This window comes from Rhamphochromis sp. 'chilingali', assembly GCF_963969265.1.
Source record: "Rhamphochromis sp. 'chilingali' genome assembly, chromosome: 9".
Classification (NCBI taxonomy): domain Eukaryota; kingdom Metazoa; phylum Chordata; class Actinopteri; order Cichliformes; family Cichlidae; genus Rhamphochromis; species Rhamphochromis sp. 'chilingali'.
In genome coordinates this window covers 30,283,029-30,305,415 of record NC_137936.1, presented here as the reverse complement: position 1 = coordinate 30,305,415, position 22,387 = coordinate 30,283,029, and the positions used below count along the sequence as shown (strand labels likewise).

Genomic DNA, 22,387 nt, shown 5'->3' with positions numbered 1-22,387 from the left:
ATTAGTTTTGCACATTTTACCCAAAAACAGAGAAGAGCTGTGTAAATAAATTATTGGCACGGTGTAATGTTGCTATAGAAACAACTGAGATATTATTTTACTAATAGGGAAATCTATAAGTAAAAAAAGTATATCATGAATATTTAATAACAATTGATGTTTTTTTTAATGGTGACAGCAAAATTGAACAAAGACCTGCAGAGTTGCACGGAGTAATCTCTGAGGTTAGAGAGAGGTTAACTAACATATTTATGTGCTTGCTTCTTCCTACCATAAGAAAACTCGGGCTGAATCACAAACATGGACATTACATCTTAGAATCTCTTGTCTATTCACTGGTAACTATTATATGCAAATCACAATTTGCTGTAACTAGTAAATTTTAACTAATATTAACTTTTTTTAAACTTATTTTTTTTCTATTTAAAAGGGAAAAGTAAATGGACGCTGAAACAGAGGTCATTCAGGTTCAGGTTACCTTATTTGTACCTGCAGGCAGATTTTGTAAAGGTCAAAGAGTTGGTAAGACAAAACATTTCCATTGCACATACATGTAGAGTATACCATATGCACACAAAATTTCACAAACATAGTGCTTGTGGACAGTCACACTCTCAAGACATGACCATATGGCCACGGCAAAGTGTTGTTTGCTAATTATCACTCTTGCAATTTATCATAATCTGTCATGAACCTAATACAAAAGGACAACAGGATCAAAGCAGAAACTTGCTGTTAAGGTTATGATTTCATGAGCTAGATGTCACCCTGTGATTTAAATTCCACTAGCATCAACAAGCAGAGATCAAAGGGCCAACCACCTGCTGTGCTTGCAGGCCTGCGTTACACTCAGAATATTCAAAGTCATTGGAAGACAATAAGATTAAACCATCTGCACAAGAAGGCTGAGTAGACAACCTGATTTTTAATTCTTGATAGGTCCGTATCGGGCCTTTTAGAGGTGGTTAGGACTTGCTGCAAAACCATATGGCTATCAGCTTATTATTAAAACTGGCTCAGGACATTTCCTCCAATTTAATAACCACTGTCTGTACAGTAACGATTCCCTGTCTCCCCTGGCTATGCCACAGATCATATCAGCAATAAGTGGAATGAAGCTGGAGAGTGGTTTTGCATATCTCTGCTCAAAGCCACAGCCTGACATTGGTAGGACATTACAAACTCATATTCATGACTCGACTGAGATTTTATTCCTCGTGTCCTTCACCGCTCCTGGCTGAACGATTGCAACACGCTCAACAAATGTGATGCAAATTCGCTGTGTCGCTATGCCCCCTCTTCACAGATACACACACACGGATCCACACACCCACACCGCTGACTCCTGCGGCCATGGCAGTTCCAACTCTGGATGAAAGCGGTTGTACTGCCCCTGCATTAATGGGTTCAAAAGAGGACTACGGGCTACTGTGTATTCAATCACTTCCTCCATCTTCCCTTCCCTTTTGCCAGAGACAGGAGATATCCGTACTGGGTCCAAACAAGCTTGGGATCTTTACTCACCTCAAACACAGAAACTGACACAACTGTGTGTCAACATGGGGTCCCAGATGAAACCCTGGGCATAAGACTGGACAGGGCTTTCAATAATCCTTAATATCAGATGGCAGGAAATGCAGAACAAAGGGAACCTTGGTGCCAGCTCAGTCCTAGCCATTTGGTGGCTGTAACACTTTTGCCAAGGAAACTGTGCACATCAAGGAGTACCTCCCAAATTTGAATGTGGCCCTTACAATCCTTGGACACTAAATCTATGGTGGCCTCTTTGGCATAACATAAAACAAACATAAATCTTTGGTTCTTAAACAGGACTTCAAGCACCATAGGTTAGGCCAGTTATCTCAATTTCTCTTCTTCTTCTGTTACTTTTGATGAACATATACTTTTCTAACCATGATGTGATGATCTTAGATTGGTTAACCTTCTTTCATGACTGAACTGAACGGCAAATTCATGAGTTTCCACAGTAATTAAATGAATTGAACAAACATTCTGAAAAACCTGAAAGCTAAAAGTAATCCTGGTGTTTGCACCTTCATAAAGAGAGATCAGAATGCAAAGACAGCCTATCCTTAAAAAGCTTACCAGTGGCCAACAACAAAAAATTAAGCAGAATTCAGAGCAGTAGCTCTGCATGTCTTAAAAATATGAAGCAGAAACACTAATTAGACAAACTGGAAAAGCAATATAAGGAGAGAAGCTATCACTGCAATAGACAGGACTTGTTTAGCACAATAGGAACTCAAAGACAAGACAGCCTTCATCCCTTTCCCTTTGACTCAATACAGCTTTTTCCTATCATCCTTTCCATATTGATGTATAATCACAGAGGAAAATGTGACCAAATTAGCACATTTAGCAGATCTGCAGGATTTCCCTTCTGGGTACATAATTTGTTCCTGCATGCTATCTTGACAAGTACAGAGCGAGCAGAAACCCAGGGCCCGAGAAGGAGAACTCCACTCTGAGGCATTGCTAGAGTGTCTATGATTCACTGTAATTAGTATGTTAGCTGTCACAGCAACGGATCAGGCCCTTTGCAAATGACCTCACTGTCAAGCAGGGGTGTGGCTGCTCTATTCACATTTATACAGACACTGCACTGCCCTCTTTTGGAAAGGAGATTGCTAGGAGGAAAGCAGAGGAAAGTGAACATTGCAAAGCCTTTAACTAGTTTACAAAGACTATGCACAGCATGTGTAAATAATAAGAAAACTGAAAATGCATTCAGTGAAAGACTCTTGCTCCACAGCACTAACTGTGACAGCAAGACCACCGCAATCCATTCACTACACTATAAATTAAAATTTTCAAATCCTTTTCACTGTTCCTAGTTCCAGCTGTTTAGCAAATTAATTAAAAGCTAGATACACAGGCGGTAATGATGACATAATTATTTTAACATGCAGGTAGTAAAAAAGCCTTTCAGAGTTTGCACTATTTATTTCGAAACACCGCTGTTTATTTCAGCAACTTTAATGCCTGCTCTGGCAGTCCAAGCGGTATCGCCCTGCTGGCCAATAAGGCAGGGAGAAAAGGTGGTTACTGTTAGTGAGCTTGGCAGCCATTTGCAATACAATACAATAACTACACAATACAATAACTCCTCTCTGGTATTATGTTGTTAGTTAGGTTGTATATACAATACAAAAATGTTTCCCCCTGAAAGTCTGAAAGAGTACAAGGTCAGCATCACTTATTATAAAAATAATGTGCTTTAGGCTTTAAACTCTTACCTTATCTTTCTTTTTGTTTTTTTTAGTCTAGTACATTTTTTTCCACAGGTGCTTATAAAATTGTAAAAAGTTCCCACTTTCATAGTCAGCTCCTGTTTGTAACCGTTGATACAGAATTTAAGAGAGATCCAGACACACAGCAGTCAATCCAATATTATACGAAGCACCTTCTAACTATTACATGACTTCAATAATCTCGGCTGCTGATGCTGCTGACCAACAGCAGGGTAGATACAGATCTACAAAGAAAGCATGACCTCTGGACACTTTGGTACATTAGCCAAAATGTTGGGAACTGTCACAACTCCCCCAGAGTTGTTCTCGGCGAATGCCAAAGTTTGACTTCTGCCCTGACCTCAGAGAGAGGGCTCTTTGATCGGGAATGTCAAGCAGTCTGAAACTGCAGGTTGTCAATGCCCCCTGTATTTGTGACAGTGACAAGTTTGGTGTGTCTGGGGTTGGGTTTTGCTGTGCTGAGCCGCAGTGACCAGAAGGGCCAGCTCTGGCGACAGATCTGCTGTGATCCAGCTTCACACAGAGAAATTAGACTGACACTTCCTCCTGCTTTGTTATATTCTGCATGCCAAACACTCCTCTGCCCTCTCTGAACTCAGAAGATGAGCATGAACAGAAGTGCTCTGTTTTTGTGGTCAGGACAATGGTCCATGTTTACAAAGCTTCAGATAGTGGTTTAAAAATAGAGCAATTACAGCAATCAGTTACATCTACTAATCAGAGGATACAGTTTTTATACCAAATCCATTTTAAATACAAGTTTGCGGATTGAAACAAACACAAAAGCAGTTTTAAAAAACAGAATGTGCCAACATCTATGCATTTAATGCTTAAGACCGCAATTATTCGAACATATAAGCAAGAACTCCAACAACGCCGGTTATCCTGTGAAAACATCAGCGTGACGCATAATTTGTGGTGAGCATATACAATAAATCTTCAGAATCTAAACTGCAAACCTTGCAAACCAAAACAAATCCAGAAGCTGCGCACATGAACATATTAGCCTTATTTGGGGTTAAATCAAAAATCAAAATCAAAGTGCAGTTATTGGTGTTAGATCTGAGCATCGCTGCAGCAAAAAATTATGAAGAAAAACTTATTTGAACTTGTTGAACATCATTATTAATATGACCCAATGTATGTTGAGTATCCTAAATTTCTAATGCTTCACTGTGCTCAGTGGACAAGTTAAAAGTCAGAAACAAACTAAAGAGTTTGTCTTTATTCACTATTTAGTTAAATATTCCAAATAACAGTTAGATGCGGAATAACAGTCTGAATTTTTTTTTTTTTTTTTTTTTGGCCTGTCCCGTTTGGCTCTTTTGCCCTCAGAATTGTTGTCTAAAGGCAAAGAAAGATGCCCAACGGATTTACTTTACCAAACTGACCATCCCAGCCTTGCCGTAATAGTCCATTTGATTCACCTTTTATTGTTTATTTTATTTTCACTTACTGAATACGGGACAGACTTGACTGGGGGAAAGAAGGGGAGAAAGAAAGAGGGAAAGAGAAACAGCTGAGAAGAGGGACGGGGGAGAAGGGCAAAAGACAAAAACCAACAGAACGGGCAGAGAAAAAAAAATGCATATATCAATCACCTGGATCACCTGCTGAGAAAGAAAAAAGAAAGCAAGCAGAAGAGAACAAGAGTAATAGAATAAACAACATCACAATGATATATGGGAATATGACAGTAAATACTAAATATTAAACATTATTGTGCAGCACATAAGATCAACAGAACACAGTGTGCTTTGAGGTAGGAGCCAAAAAGGGTGTAGTTTGTGGGTGTGATCACCCGTGTGTACACCTGTGAGCATGGACGCGCTTGTTTTTTGTTTTTTTAAAAGGTTCCTTCATGTAATAATCTGCTAGAGGGTGTGGGGGGGCCACAGCCCCGTCCTCCAGGGCTTGAAGCAGGTGTGGAGGAGATCAAAACTCCAGACATCCAGAGGCCCCCAGAACACAAGAGACCAAGGAAGACCAACAGAGGGGCAGCTGCGCCACTGTCCCGGAAAGAGCTGAGGAGAGTCCCAGATGAGGGCTCACTCAGCAGCCGCGGAGCAGAAGCCAGGGGGAGTTGCAGTGACGCGCCCGTGAGCTCCGCCGGCAGCCAGCTGCGCCTGAGTGACCGAGCCCCAGGCCAAGAGGCCGGGGGCACCCCACCTCCGAAGTGGCCCGAGCGAGCCCCAGGCTCCAGGCCCCGATAAGCGGCCGCCAAGGAGTGAGCCGGTGTGTACCTGGACGCCCATCCCCGGACACAAAGAACCACCAACGCACCGATGTCTGAGGGGGTCCGCCACTGGCAGGGGAAGTGGTGGTAGGGGGAGATAGGCCTCCAAACCTTGGAGGGCCTGAGATGTCCCCAGAGAGGTGGCGTCTGATACCCAACCTGACATATAGACACAGACATACAGGCACACACAGATACAAACATCCATTCCCACCCTCATGCTCTCATATGCACTTACTCCACACTCAACCAACGTGGAGACAGACATAAAGAGACGTTGTACACACGATCACACTCCCCAAGCGTACTCTACAAACCGGGTCTAGGTGCCCCCGCCCCTGGAGGGGGGAACTGCACCCAGACCCAGGTGGTGTTTCCCTTTTCCCTGCGGTGGGGGGAGGCAGACCGCCCCGACTCCGCAGCAGCAGGAAGGCTCCACACTCCAGACCGCAGTCGGACGGCCAACTCCTCCTCCTAGCCCCCCTGCTCCAGCAGGTCGCAGAGAACGGGGATGAGAGAAGACTCCAAACCTCCCTCCACCCGCTCATTGTAATGTTGATGCATATGTGTTCTAAGGTGCATTTAAAACCCAGGAGGGCATGGAGCTACCTGCCAGAGAGCAGCAGGTAAGCGCATGGTCCCTCCTGCTAGCCCTCAATGTCTACGTGTATTTAAAATTGAGAGGTGGGCAACGATGCCAGGGGTGGGGTGTACACCCTGATGGTACTTTGGACTCCGTGTATCGTGCCCACCCCCAAGATCCTATATGTATGTGTAATGAGAGTGTGAGTAATGTGAATGTCTAAGTTGTGGGATAAAATTGAGGCAGAGGCAGCCAGAAGGGGACAGAGGGGGGGGGTAGCCTCCTCTGCACCCTGGTGACATACCCCTACTCCAAGGCCCTGCATGTGTGGGTGGTTGTGGTGGAGCGGGAAGAGGGAGGCAGCTGGAGATGGGGAGGGAAGGAAGGGAGGGGCAAGTGACCCCTCCCTGGGGCCAGCTCCCCCGCTGACCCCAGTAGGCACCCCCATACTCCGCGACCCGCCAGGGAAAGGGGGCCCAGGCCCATCCAGACCGGGCCCAGTGCAGCAGCGCCGCCCGGCCCCACAGAGCCCGGGACAGTCCACCCAACCCCACCACAGAGAAAACTGCACCCACCCCACCATCCACTCATCTTCCAGACTACATAAGACAATAAACACCCAGGCTGAGATCTTCCTCCACCTCTCCTGTATCTCCCCCTCCTGCAGAGGGAGCTCCTGAGGAGAGGAATTATTTTCCCCTTCATTTACCCAACTCAGAATTCTATGATTGACTAATCAAGAGTCAATTTATAAAGCCTCAGACGCACCTGATTTTGTTTTACAAAATTGCAATCATTGTAAAAATAGGGACACACGTTTCATTTCCATTCCGGCAATTATTAATAAATTGATGTAGAAACTTTCTTAAATGTGACCTGCTAGGCACGGATATGGCGATTTATAGAACTACTATGAAATGTGCCTGTAAAACAGTATTGATGATCAGTGATTAATCAACTGAGGGATTAAATGAAGAGATTGTTTACAGAGGAGCAGTGGCTTGAATTGAAATGGCACTGAAACTAATTAATCACTAAATGTTCATGAATGTGCCCTGAGAAACATTTTTTCCGAATATGATGTTGACTGAAAAATAATAAGATAATCTGTGAAGCGACCACAAACAATTTCTTCACCTTATATTGCCCTGTAGCTGGGACGAGGTCTACTGTGAAGTATTTAAAGGTTACACAGTTTATAGCCACTTATAAGAATCACGCATAAATGATAGGGGTGCAACGATACTCGTATCGATATTGAACCGTTCGATACAGTGCTTTCGGTTCAGTACGCATATGTATCGAACAATAGAAATTTTTTAATTTATTTTATCAACTTTTCTTCTGACGATGCTGTCTGTGTTGAGAGCTCAGTGGATCTGCGTTCGACTGCTCCGCCTAGGCTGCACTGTCCAGCGCAGATCCACTGAGTGCAGGGCAAGCTAGCGAGACAGAAGTTAAGCTCTCCTTGCAACATGGCAAATTGAACCTCCCCCACCCTCATTCAGATCTGGCCTTTGGAACTATTTTGGTCTTCATGTGATGTATGACCCTGAAGGTAAGCGCGTCATGGACAAAAGTAAAACAGTATGTCGGATGTGCCACGCAATGTTCAATTACATTGGTGGGAACTACTGCGTTAGCGCAGTTAGCTCGTTAACGTGTTGACGCTGTCCAGCCCCACGCACGGGGCGAACCGCGGTAGCTCATTAATGGAGATTTGCCGTGTTGTGGCGTTAACGTCATTTTAGCGAGATTAACGCTGACAGCACTAGTGGGAACAACGAATATGACTGCACATTTACTCCGACATCATCCTAGTGCAAAGACAAGTGGAAGCAGACAAAAACAACAAGCACGCATGCTACAAACTTTACCCGAGTCATTTAGACAGCCGTTAGCACGTGATTCTCCTTATGGGGACCTGATATGTTTAATATGCTGCTGAGAATATAGCCCAGAAGAAGCGTATAGTATAGCTTTTATTTTGGAAAGAGACATTTCTCTGTAATAAACTCTCTTTTCCAAAGATGAGTGATTTCTCGATAAGATAGATTTATTTTTTTTATTACTTTGTTGTTTCAGCAACATTAAATTTAAAAACTGTACATTTGAGTTAAAATATATATTTATAATTATAATAAATGACAAATTAAAAAAGCGTGAACATTTTTTGTATCGAAAAACTATCGAACCGTGACACCAAAGTATCGAACCGAACCGTGAATTTTGTGTATCGTTGCACCCCTAATAAATGAATTATTTTAATTCCTTTGTTTGCTTTCTAATGTTCATTCAGAATCTGAGAACTGCACTATGCATTGAAAAAATGAAAAAGAGACTCATGTTTAGTTACGTGAAATCTAAACACACTTGTCAGATATTTGGACAGATGCTTCAAAGTTAATGTCAAGCCTTTAACAATATAAGCAAAGTGATCTTGATGAGGATCGGGTCTGAGAGAGATCGATGTGCTCTCTCGAAACAGTCTCAAGCACTTGCGCATCCTGCTGTTTGTGTTTTTCTGTTTGCCAGAAGGATATTACTGCAGAGTTAGAAGGGGAGCCGCTACGCCTGGGTGGCTATGTGGATAGAACAAGCTTTTAATCCATGCTGGGGCATCTTTTCTCAACAAATCAGAGAGGTGGCTGAAGCTGCTACCTTGAAAGGTAGCAAATGACCTTCAAGAAAAACAGAGGGACAAGCATTGCGTAACTTGCCAATTTGATGACTTTACCTTTAAAAAATTAGAATAAAAATAGTCTAGAGGGGGAAAAGGAAATAAATCATCAGAAATGTGTTGCTACAGGGGAAGGCCACCTTTTCACACTGTCGTCCTTTTTAATCCATATTTCATAACATTGTGTCTCATCTGTACTGTCCATGCACACACACAGAGCCTTCAAAGTGAACTCTTTCATTCATCTTTTGTGTAAAAGCTTTGAGTCATTATGTCTGTAAATCACTCATTCCCCCGACAATGCCATAAATGTAGCCATGAACAAAGTGTATGCTGCTGCCAGGGGTGCCACTCAACCCGCTCATTTTCTGTACATGCAGTCACTTTCATGTGCCTAGCTGAATGTGCATTGCTGCTCTCTTATCACTCCATCAGCAGGAAAGATGGATGACACAGCAAGTGAGAGGGACATGCACAACATGGCCCAAAAGCACCAGCTAGTCCGGGAAACAAGAATTGACCTCGGTGCGTTTCAACAGATGGTAATGACCCGAGCACCTATAATTAATAGTTTTCGAGGCTTAGTACCAATCAATTCAAACGCGTTTGTTTGACTACAGCAAACATAAGTAAGTAAATAAATAATAATGGCGATGATCTGTGCGATCTATGTAAACTAGTGGAGTGTATTAGCGGTGAATGTGAGCAGGCTTTGCCGTTTTCTGAGCTGAGACACAGAAGCTAATCCTCTCAGAAATAGAGAAAGAAGGCTAACCCTGATGCAGTCCAAACCCCTTCCAGTTTGTCATTCCGCACTTCAAAGCATACATGATGAAATCCCCCAAGGTATTATAAGAGCTCTGGCATAGCAGCCATCCTCAACCCCATCCTAGCCTAATGCCTCATAAATGGAGTCTAGAAACATGTCCCTTTACTATTTCGCAAGTCTTTGTAGTCTTGGATCGTAAAGAACCTTTTTAGAGCGGCAGAAGAAGAGGTGCTTTCCTACTGGAGAAGATATGAGGCATTTGTGATTCACTATTTGTCCCCTAACTGTAAAATACTGCAAATACAGAATGCACATACACCTCTTTGAAAATGGTTAGATCACGAAAGGAAGTAGGCATTGATCATCTTCAGAGCCTTGCTGACTAAGTGGTGGGACAGAAATACTGTGCACAAGAAAACATACAGTATGTGTCCTAGATAGAGACAGGTATGTAATTTAGGTAATTCAGTTCCAAGTGCTCCATGTGATGCCATCGAATGCCAGTTAGTTGCTAAACAGCTTGCTGAGCTGTCAGATTACTGGGTTTCATAAACGCCTCCATTATTGGTCTCCAGGCTTCAAACTAACACAGCCTGTCTGACAAAACCGAAAGATACGGCCGATTAAACTGTAGGAGCTGTACAGTCAAAGAGAGAGATGAAAGGGGAGAAAGAGCAAACAAACATGATTACGGTCCATGCCAAAAAATATCATGTCCTTTTTTTTCCCCCTTTTACAGCAAATACAGTGCAGTAAATACCATTCCTGATTCAGCTACTACCTCCTTTTAGAGCTGCAACTCTTCTCACAGTTAAAGTAATGAAACATTACCACGTCACCACAGAGTCCAGGATGCCATTTTTAAACTGCTTCATCCAGGCTTTGGGCTGAAACCCAAGTGTTCCAATCGTACAATACAAAATAGTAAATATACTGAAACTGAAAAGATAAAAGTAGCTTACATTTGGCATTTTACTTTGAAAAATGACTTAAGCAGTTAATTGAATTTAAAACGGATTGTTTTGTAAACGCACCCTGAGTTTCAAAACTGGTTCGTTTCAGTGCTATGTTTATTTGAATCACCACCGATGCACTCGGGAACAGTTCGGCAAAAATTCAGTCAAATTCTGAGCTAACGTTTAATCTGTTTATCTGTAATAATTAAAAACATCAATCCTGTTAAGACTGACATCATGCACCAACATGCAACTGTTGCAGAAAATAGTATTAATTGTTCCATTTAACAGCCAATTCTCCTGTATAGAAGTCTGGTTCGGCTGTTACCCTTTCTGCTATAGGATTTCCTATTAATCCTTTAACCCAACCACCTCACACCCTCCCTTTGGGCCAACTGCCAAACCTGCTCCGTTTCATCTTTCAAAGTGGCAAAGAGGGCAGTGAAACAGAGCGTGCACTGACTCTTTAAACAACAAGGACCATCAGAATGTGGTTTGTCTATTAACCAAGATAGTGCCTGATCCTGTGTGTTTGTGTGTATGTGAGAGACAGACAGAGAACGAGGGAGAAAGACAGGAAAAGAATGAAAGAGATAAATTGAGAGGAATCAGTCCACCCCTGCTGTTCTCACTCAGCAGACTTGTGATAAGGTTTATCTCCGGCGCCTAACGAGTTCGCCCAGTAGCCCACTCCAGCTCCCACTGAGTGGACCGGGGCACACAGAGCTGCACACAGCCAGCAGTGAATTGAGCTCCCTAAGGTGACCTGTGCGTGTTGTTCATGCTATGCTGCTTTAGAACTTTATTTTTGTAGGAAATGGCTTTGGCCCCTTCGGCCACATCTTTTTTAATCTGGGATTTCTTTTTTGCCTTTTCTTCATCCTTTCTACTCACTGTAACTCAGACTGCCAAGAGAAGCTGCAAAAGCTGGAGAGAGAGCTGTGGAGCTTTGGCACAGAGAGGCGTGTGTTTCCCAGAGGCAGTGTCTGAGGCAAAGATGGAGACACAGAGAGGGAGTGGGGGGCTGCTGCTGAGTTAAGCCCCTAATCACAGTCTGCTCTGCATGAAGGACTTAAAGTCACTCCATTTAATGCTACCTTCTCTTTAGTCAAAAAAGGAAAGAAATATTACTGCCTACCTCTCCAGCTTTCTGATACCTCGGCCCCCATTCCCATTACTAACCCATTCTTGAGATGCATAAAATTCCAAAGCTACAGTATACACTCAAATATAGCGCAACGCGCAAGTCATGCACATTCATAGAGTTAAGGAAGCATGAACATAATACCTGCACACACAGAAGTACAAGCGTAAATGCTTCTACCTTTTACTCATGCATGTTCATTTCACCACATGGACCAATTTTGCGGTAAACAAGGTTTGTAACTGACATAGCTGCTATGATTTTCACTGGTGTGCTCAGGTGCTTCATTTATTTTTGCAAGAAGACGGTGGTATCAGCAGATCCTTAGAGACTGCAGCGTCCCTCTGGCTCAAAATTCATTAATTCACTTGGCTCAGCTTCTACACGGGTGTAACACGCTTTTGCAAAATACTCCAGATAGTCATTAGCACCTTTTGGGAAATCCCACACCCCACCCTGACCCCGCTGTGTCAGTGCTGCACTTTTTCCACTTTTCACCAGCTGCTCTTTCACCTTATCGTCCTCTCTCATCAACATGGCTAGCAGACAATGGTTTGCTGTACAGGTCTTAATCTAATGCTGGAAGATTGATTTATGCTTGGTTGTCCCACAGCCATTAAGATAATTGCATGATCACTTTATAACATCCTCCCCTGGTGGTTGTGGTAATTTGCCTCCCCGCCACATTCCAACTTGCACAGTAGGACCCATAACCACATTATGGATACAGAAAATGTGGTCGGAAATATCATCTTTCAGCCCTTGCAAACTGATTTCATACCATTACCACTGACTTCTAAAACCCCTTAAGTCTATCTCTCACCTGTACTGACCATTTGATCTATCGGCGGCTTCTAGGTCTTAACAGCTTGTATTGATCGGAATTCTTGAGCCAGCAACCAGAAGCAAAAGCTTGCGTGTCACCTTGTAATTCCAATAGTCTATGTATTTTTGAGTGAGATCATCACTGAGATGGTGTATTTTTATCTGTTAGGTCAGTGCAAGTGGGCTTTGATTACATTCAATGGGAAATGGCTGTGTAAAATGGCACTATGATCTCTTTTGACAAAATCTTTATTAAAGGAGCCATTCTGCCACCACTATGGACTAATGGCTGCTTCACAGGAAAAGTTAACGTCAGTGGAAGTCAAATTGGTTTGACAGATTGATCTTAAGAGAGGCACTTTGCTTCCCGAATATAAACACTGCCAGTTCAAAAACATTGAACACATCAAAATATTTGCAGCTAAAGCACAATTGGCAAGTTCAAAAAGAAGCAGAGATTTAAAATTCTGAACTGACAACAACAGTAAGATGATCCTGCTAAAAATTTAATTTGTTCCACTGTTTATACTTCATCAGTCATTATTAGCATTATTGCTGCACTTCCAATTAAATTATACCGAGTCAGTGAGAGTATTAAAAAGCAGAATGCGTTCATCCAGTGGATTGCTAATTCTACAAGATAAAATTACATACACCCATAATCCTCAACAAGGTACAGCTTAATATTACACCAGATGTGCTGCTTTGACCATAAATAAGCAAGCTGAAACCTGTGATGCAATTTAGCCCATTCCAGACATGGGATATGTAACACCATTGGCTTCCTCAATCTGGTAAAGTGATGCTTCATTGAGACATACTCCATCAGGAAGAGCCAGGGCGTGGTGTGAACATTTAATAGGCTTGTTGCACTTCTTGAAACCAATACTGTAAGCACTAACTGCAGAGAATTGTAATAACACTTTCAAACTTGTGTATTTGTGTATATGTGCATGTGTGTGTCTGTTATGATGACAGCTATTTCCAACAAAAACACGGACCAAGAAATCTCTGGATTTGCATTAGACAATTAGTAGACTCCAGCTTATAAATTTGGACTGTTTAACAGCTCGCCTGTCTAAAGTGGGGGGCATAATGCCATTTCTTGTTAGACCGTGAATGCTCTAGTCTCCATGCCAGAAATGGTTTAACTCATTAATGAATTGCTGCTGTCATACTCTGTGGGTGATTGTTCCAACCTTCCTCATGGATGGATTAAGGTATAGTCATGAGTAATGAGTCATCACATACTCTGCCCTTATCATAGTAAAACCCTAACATTTTTGCTTTTAAATCAACATCTAAATTATAACAGATAATAAAGCAAAGTAGGGGAAAAGAGGAAAATTCAACACACATAAAAGGAGTTTTGTCTTAATGGAGTGGTTTGTTTGCACCTCTGGTAATAAAATCTGTGCCTCTTCCTCTCAGTGATATTTGTGTACCAGTGTTGGTGTTTAAATGTTAAAAAGCTTAATGTTCAGACTTTGTCCTGCGTGCACTAAAACCTTAAGATGTACTGCTGTTTTTTCCCAAAACAGCAGATTTGAGGTTTCCATGAGATTAGTTTGAGCAGTGTGAATGTAAGATAGAGACTGAAGGAGAGAATCTATTTCTCTGGGGTTTTTTATGTTCTTGCTGTTTATAACATTCTCCAAAACAATAATGACTTTGGTGCGCAATTCAAGGCGCTACATAGAGATGCCATCCTACTTTTGTGTCTGCTCATCTGTAAATGAGACAGCCATGTTAAAACAACATGTAACAGTTACTATCTGACCTAGCAGGGATGCTATTTGGACTGGCTTCACCAGAACAGTGACCAGAATGAACATTTGAACATGGAGCCTATATGTTGAAATACCATTAGACTGTTGGAAAGCAGTGCTGGCAGGGGCTGATCTTTGAAACTTCAGAAACATGTGTACAAACTAATTGTTTTTAAAAATAGATTTTTTTCCTTTAATCACAGAAGCAAAATTACCTTTCTCTCTGTTGATTTTGTAGCAAAGACAGACATGTGACAGGCAAGCAGTGGATACCAAAAGGGGGCTGTCGTCTTTCCTTCATCCTCTCCACATAACCAGCCTGGTGAATTTTCCTCTCCTGAAATAGAAAAAAAAAAGAGACTCTTTTCTATTCATTCTTACTTAGGTCACCCCAACTTGATGTTTAGTTTATGTACTTATTTTATTTCTTTTCAACATGCATCTCATTCCCACAGCTCAGCTAATCTGTAAACTATTTCAAGCTATGTCAAACCACATAAAATCACCATAAAGACATTTCACAATCTCAGGTATATAATATGAATGGTGTGATTAGCATGTGAATAATCAGCCAGAGGTTTATCCCCTGTTGTAGGAGGCGAGGCCAAGTACTGCCAATGCAGGGCTTCAACAGTGATTAAACCTTTACTTAATCAACAGTGAGAGTCTGCCCCAGCAGGAAAAATGCAACTGCCGGATTTGTGTTATAATATAATGGATTTGCCTGGTGTGTGAGCCTCATAGCACTGAGCCTTACAACAGGTGTACCCCTGACAAGTCACTGGGCAATTCTGCCAAGGTACTCCCATTATATAATTGTGTAATCATCTATTTCAATGTATAGAAACTAAACTGAGCATGAAATTTAACAGCTCTCCTTTCTGGTTTGTTTGCATATTTTATCTAGGTATAAGCTAGTAGAGATCACAGATGCATTATAATGAGCAAAAGGAAAAAGCTAATTGCAGAGTTTGTTTTATAGGAGTATCATATCCTTATTCTTTAGGTAGGGGATAAAATTTAAGAGTCAGTCAGTTATGTTGGCCAAGACAACTAGCCTGGCTGTACCCAAGAAAACATACCTTAATCACCAACTCCTCTACAAGAATGCTTGCATTACTGCAAAATCATTGGATTACTCAAAAGTTCCAGCACTGGAATCAAGGACAAAGCACTACAATAGCTCTCCTTTTATTGCAAAAAAAAAAATGCAGGAAACAGTTTGCCCAAGGCAAGACTCTCTGCACTCCATCAGCCTCCAGAACATGTGGTGTCCCTCAGGGATCAGTTCTGGGACCCCTGCTATTTATAATTTATTTCCTTCCTATTGGAAATATTTTTTCCATTTTGAAATACAGTTTCAGTTTTATGCTGATAGGATATAACTTTATATTTCCACGAACCCCAACACCTCTTTTCACCTTCTAACCTCACTGCCCGCCTAGAAGCCATCACCACTTGATTAACAATCAATTAGCTCAAAGCAAAAAGCTATAAAACTGAAGTCATAGATATTAACTCAAAGTACTCACTTTCCAAAGTGTCTCCATGGCTGGTTCGCTAGACATTCCCTTTTTTACCACTCACACAAATAATGTCACAGTCAGCCTATTCCACCTATGTAACATTTCTAGACTATGCACTTTTCTTTCTCAACACAGCATCCAAGTTCTGGTTCAAGCCCTGGTCACCCCTAATTTGGATTATTCTAATGCCATTCTCTCTCATCTCCTCAAAAACTCTAAAGCAAGAATCATCACCTGCACAAAGTTCACAGACCATATTGCACCTATCCAACTTGGCTCCCCATTCCCAAGTGCATCCAGTACAAGATTGTGCTTTTCACTTTTAAAGCTCTCAGTGAGTTGGCACCCCCATATCTCTTCGAGCTCCTTCACCCTCACACCCCATCCTGTGCTTTACGCTCAACCTCAGGAGCTGTCCTGACTGCTCCTCGTTTCAGACTAAACGCATTGGTTGCCAGAGCCTTTAGCTGTGCTGTGCCTCGTCTTTGGAACGTACTACCCTTTTCACCTTCTTACAACTAGTCTCTATCACATAGTTTAAATTACAGCTCAAAATCCACCTGTTCCCATCAGCATATCAGCTGTCATGCTTTGTGTTTAATATGTTTAGATTCAAATATTATTCCTGGATTTTTAATATCTATTTAATATTGATGTTGTTTTAGGCATCTTGCATTGTTGTGATATTCGAGGCTTTAGCAGTATAAATAAAAGCCAAAACACATTTATACAAAGAAAACAATAAGAATGATCAAGGGCAAAACTGTGTAGACTTAGATAAGTGCATTCTATCTTTTTTAGAAATTTCTTTCAGTGAGTTTCATCCTGTGCTTTGTGCCTTGTATTTTCTCATAATTTTCACATTTCCATACTGAAACTTTTGACCTCTACAGAATTTCTTTCAGCTCTACTGGATTCGTAAAAGCAGAATCATAACTGTCATTTTTTCTAATCAACATACATTCAATAAACCATTAAAAAAATGTTAATTATTTGTTGTATATGAATTGTCAATTTTTTTGTATAAAAATAGTACTTTGTCATTTGGCAGCCATTACAAATTCAAACCTTCTTAGGCGAGTGTCTACAGGCTTAAAACTGAGGGGTTTATGTCTTAGCTTTGGCTACTCAAGGACAGTCAGTGACTTGTCCTTAAGTCATTTCTGCAATATTGTGACAGAATGTTTTTGTTCACTGAAATTATAGATGAACTATTTCCCCAAACTCAAATGCCTTTTCAAAAGCCTGTAACAGGTTTTCTACAAGGACCTCCGTTTTTGGCTGCATTCAACCTTTGCACAGTCTAACTGTACCTGAGACAAGCAACCCCCCACCCCCCACCCCCTGTCTTATCCACATGATCGTCAAAGGAGGAGGATCACTTCTCGTCTTTGGGCTTTCATTTGTTAGGCAATGACCGATAATTTCAAGAATACATTTTAGAAAAATTAAAGCCGTCTGTAAACTGACTGGCTGTCATGAATCGCTGTGCGGCAGGCAGGAGAAGGACCCAGGATGCAGACTCACAGACACGGGGATAAACTTAAAGAACACAGCTTTAATGCTGGCACGGCAGAATACAGGAAATACAGAACTAACTGGGAAAAAGTAAACTAACATTCGCAGGAAGGCACAGGAAGATCCACACAACATGAGGGACGACGTCACGCTGAACAGAGGGAGACGCAGACAGAAATACACAGAGGGTTAACGAGGAAAGTGGGAACACACGGGGAACACAGGTGACACTGATAATCATAACGAGACAGGGCGGGGTGAACTGAACATGTACGGGCGTGAGAGTCACAAAGTAAACAGGAAGTGCACAGAGGTTCAGACAGGAGGAGAGAGAGCACGGGGAAAACAGACATAACGGGCTGGGGAAACATGAAACAACCACAAAGGGAGACGAGGGCTCATAAATACATAGAGGGCACACAGGGGGAAGAGAGAGCACGGGGAGAACTTAGACATAATGGGCAGGGGAAACATGGAATAAAACATAAGGAGAGACGAGGGCTCACAGATACACAGAGGGGCACACAGGGGGTAAAAGCCATGAAGGGAAAAACACTTAGGGAACAACACAACAGGGCAACTCAGAAAACATGGCCTAAGCAAGGAACAAAATACAAACATACAAGGAAACTAAGAACACTGGGCCAACATGGCCCAGGACCATGACAGTACCCCCCCCCTCAAGGGCTGGCTCCAGACAGCCCAAACACAGAAAAACAAAACCAAACAGAAAACAACCCAGGGCGGGCGGCGGGGGCCCAGGACGGAGGGCTCGGAACAGAAAACAAAAGAAGAGCACAGCAAACACCGGAGCCCAAGAAAACAACCCAAACACAGAGCAGTTCAGGGGGCCGACCATGCGGAAGGCAACGGCGGAGACGTGGAAACAGTTCAGGAGGCCGGCCGTGCGCAAGGCAACGGCGGCGACGTGGAAACAGTTCAGGAGGCCGGCCGTGCGCAAGGCAACGGCGGCGACGTGGAAACAGTTCAGGAGGCCGGCCGTGCGCAAGGCAACGGCGGCGGCGCCGAAGGAGACGACGGAGCAGTTCAGGAGGCCGACCGCGCGGAAGGCGGCGGCGGCGCCGAAGGAGACGACGGAGCAGTTCAGGGGGCCGACCGCGCGGAAGGCGGCGGCGGCGCCGAAGGAGACGACGGAGCAGTTCAGGGGGCCGACCGCGCGGAAGGCGGCGGCGGCCCTCCAGTCCCAGGCGTGCTGGCCATGGCCTGGTGGGCACAGGACCAGACGAGGCCGGACCAGACGAGGACGAAGACTCGGAGGCCGGACCAGACGAGGACGAAGAGGCTGAGGCCGGACCAGACGAGGACGAAGAGGCTGAGGCCGGACCAGACGAGGACGAAGAGGCTGAGGCCGGACCAGACGAGGTTGCAGAGGCTGAGGCCGGACCAGGCGGAGCTGCAGAGGCTGAGGCCGGACCAGGCGGAGCTGCAGAGGCTGAGGCTGGGCCAGGCGGAGCAGAAGCAGAAGCCAAAGCTGGACCAGAAGCAGAGGCTGAGACTGGACCAGGCGTAGCAGAAGCACAGGCAGAGGCTGGCCCAGGCGTAGCAGAAGCACAGGCAGAGGCTGGCCCAGGCGTAGCAGAAGCACAGGCGGATGCAGCCGGACCAGGCGATGACGAAGACTCGGATGCAGCTGGACCAGGCGACGGCGAGGCGGTCGCAGGTGGCGGCTGGACAGGCTCCTCGGGCCCTCCAGCTGATGCGGCGTGAGGCTGAACGGGCCCCTCGGACCCTCCAGCGGAGACAGGAGGCCGAACGGGCCCCTCGGACCCTCCAGCGGAGACAGGAGGCCGAACGGGCCCCTCGGACCCTCCAGCTGACGAGGTGTGAGGCTGGACAGGCCCCTCGGACCCTCCAGCGGAGACAGGAGGCTGAACGGGCCCCTCGGACCCTCCAGCGGAGACAGGAGGCTGAACGGGCCCCTCGGACCCTCCAGCTGACGAGGCGTGAGGCTGGACAGGCCCCTTGGACCCTCCAGCGGAGACAGGAGGCTGAACGGGCCCCTCGGACCCTCCAGCTGACGAGGCGTGAGGCTGGACAGGCCCCTCGGACCCTCCAGCGGAGACAGGAGGCTGAACGGGCCCCTCGGACCCTCCAGCTGACGAGGCGTGAGGCTGGACGGGCCCCTCGGACCCTCCAGCTGACGAGGCGTGAGGCTGGACGGGCCCCTCGGACCCTCCAGCAGAGACAGGAGGCTGAACGGGCCCCTCGGACCCTCCAGCGGAGACAGGAGGCTGAACGGGCCCCTCGGACCCTCCAGCTGACGAGGCGTGAGGCTGGACGGGCCCCTCGGACCCTCCAGCAGAGACAGGAGGCTGAACGGGCCCCTCGGACCCTCCAGCGGAGACAGGAGGCTGAACGGGCCCCTCGGACCCTCCAGCGGAGACAGGTGGCTGAACGGGCCCCTCGGACCCTCCAGCGCAGACAGGAGGCTGAACGGGCCCCTCGGACCCTCCAGCGGAGGCTAAAACAAAGCCAACAGGCATGAAGTCCTCTGGCGGACATGAGGACAACTGGCGCTGCACTGAGCACTGACTCTGCCCAGGCAATGCGAACATGGTGCAGTTCTTAGGGGGCTGCTTAAACTTCAGGGGTCCAGAATCAGCTGGGGACTGAGACCTAGCCTCTGGGGAAGCCCTGGAGTGGCCAACTGTGCCAACGGCGGCTAAACCATGAAAAGTACCCTGAGTAGAAATCAAGTTACCTCTCTGCATGGAGTGAATGAGCAAAACTGGCGACACAGGAGACTGAGCAGAGAGAGGCTGCTGGGCAGCTAACTGAGCTACTGGAGACACGGGTGAGAGTGGGAGCTGAGCTACTGGCGACACGGGTGAGAGTGGGAGCTGAGCTACTGATGGTGGTGAAGTAGATAACTGCACGGGAGACTGAACTGAGGGCGTCTGCACTGGCACAGGGGACTGAACTGATGTCTGTTGTAACGGAGGTGGTGAGAGCGGAGTAGGCAGGGGAGTTGATGACTTCACAGGAGAATGAACCAGAGGTGAGTGCACAGGAGACTGAGCTAGAGGTGGTAGTGATAGTTGAGGGGAAAGTGGAGCTGGTGATTGAGTGGATGACTGTGCTAAGGGATGCTGCACTGGGGACACTGGAGACTGCACTGGGGACACTGGAGACTGCACTGGGGAAAGCAGAGCTGCAGGAGACTGCGCTAGAGACTGCAGTGATGGTTGTAGAGGAGGTGTGACGGGTGGAGGAGTGGCTGAAGTGGCTGCGGGTCGGGCGGCTAGTGGCTCAGCTACAGAGCATATTAACGGCAGGGCTATGGGTTGAATGTCTGACTGAGTAGCAGCCTGAATGGCTGGGTGTAGTGATGGTGGTGGTGGAAGGGAAACAGGTGGTAGTGTGGATGACGGAACTAAGGGCGACTGAGTGGCAGACCGAACTGATGACTGAAGCGATGGTAGAGGTGAAAATGGAGCGTGTGGTGGAGTTAATGGCTGTGCTAGCGGGGACACAGGAGACGCAGCTTGTAGCTGGGCAGCTAAGAGAGCGTCAGGAGGCTGGGCAGCTGATAAACTGTTCACATTACCGTCCGTAGCACAAAACACAACCCCTGAACGAATAGTCCCACGGTTCGACACAGAAAAAGAGTCCTTATTCACCATAGCCGGCGATGTACAAGTCTGAATGTCCGGCTGTGGGGTGGCGCGCTGGCGGCGTGATCGTCGTTTCTTTTTTGATGATGGTTCTGACGGGCCGAGCGGCTCCACATCCGGCCCTTCAGGCAGGTGGGTAGTAGCAGCTGGGGGATGAAGGTGGAGTTCGTTGTGGATTAAATCCTGTTCAAGTGGGTGGAGCGCACTGAGTAGCCAGGGAAGACCAGAGATTAAACGCTGTAGTTTGGTTTCCACAGCACGGCGAAATTCCTTCCCCTCATGTTCGAGCCACAGATGCAGGAGTCTTTCCACGGAGTAGATAATGTCCAGACGCAGTTCTTCTGGTGGGTTGAGTGCTGCTGGGTCCATATCTGGTGACGTCGTACTGTCATGAATTGCTGTGCGGCAGGCAGGAGAAGGACCCAGGATGCAGACTCACAGACACGGGGATAAACTTAAAGAACACAGCTTTAATGCTGGCACGGCAGAATACAGGAAATACAGAACTAACTGGGAAAAAGTAAACTAACATTCGCAGGAAGGCACAGGAAGATCCACACAACATGAGGGACGACGTCACGCTGAACAGAGGGAGACGCAGACAGAAATACACAGAGGGTTAACGAGGAAAGTGGGAACACACGGGGAACACAGGTGACACTGATAATCATAACGAGACAGGGCGGGGTGAACTGAACATGTACGGGCGTGAGAGTCACAAAGTAAACAGGAAGTGCACAGAGGTTCAGACAGGAGGAGAGAGAGCACGGGGAAAACACAGACATAACGGGCTGGGGAAACATGAAACAACCACAAAGGGAGACGAGGGCTCATAAATACATAGAGGGCACACAGGGGGAAGAGAGAGCACGGGGAGAACTTAGACATAATGGGCAGGGGAAACATGGAATAAAACATAAGGAGAGACGAGGGCTCACAGATACACAGAGGGGCACACAGGGGGTAAAAGCCATGAAGGGAAAAACACTTAGGGAACAACACAACAGGGCAACTCAGAAAACATGGCCTAAGCAAGGAACAAAATACAAACATACAAGGAAACTAAGAACACTGGGCCAACATGGCCCAGGACCATGACACTGGCCAATTGACCACAGACTATAAGTGGACCTCAAGCAAAAACCAGAACCATCCCAGGGCCAGAAATGTTTTTCTTGTTGTTTATAAATTCAACATCTTCATTACAGATGTATGTTCATAAAGATATTCCATTGATGGACTCCAATCAAATTTAAACATTTAAAAAAAAAGACAAAAAAAAAAAGCAAACAGGATCCATTTGGAACGCTACAGCAAAAATCACGAGTGCTTCTGTAAATGAAAGGTCTCAGTTTTTAATTATTTTATAAGGTTGCTTACTTTTCAAATCCAAATTTTAATTTTGTCACTTTGAATTATTGGATGAAAGCAATTTTAAAAACAAAATTTACAATGGAAAAAGCAAACTAATATT

General features: G+C 45.2%; 1 protein-coding gene across 3 annotated transcripts in view; it reads right to left on the bottom strand.

Moving 5' to 3' along the window:
• arhgef10la (Rho guanine nucleotide exchange factor (GEF) 10-like a) overlaps positions 1-22,387 on the bottom strand; it is a 125,031-nt gene that overhangs the window by 30,645 nt on the left and 71,999 nt on the right. For all 3 annotated transcript variants that reach the window (XM_080890589.1, XM_080890587.1, XM_080890588.1), the window contains one exon: positions 14,450-14,571. In XM_080890589.1, the coding sequence (XP_080746715.1) occupies positions 14,450-14,571 (122 nt within the window). The remainder of the gene's footprint in view (positions 1-14,449; positions 14,572-22,387) is intronic.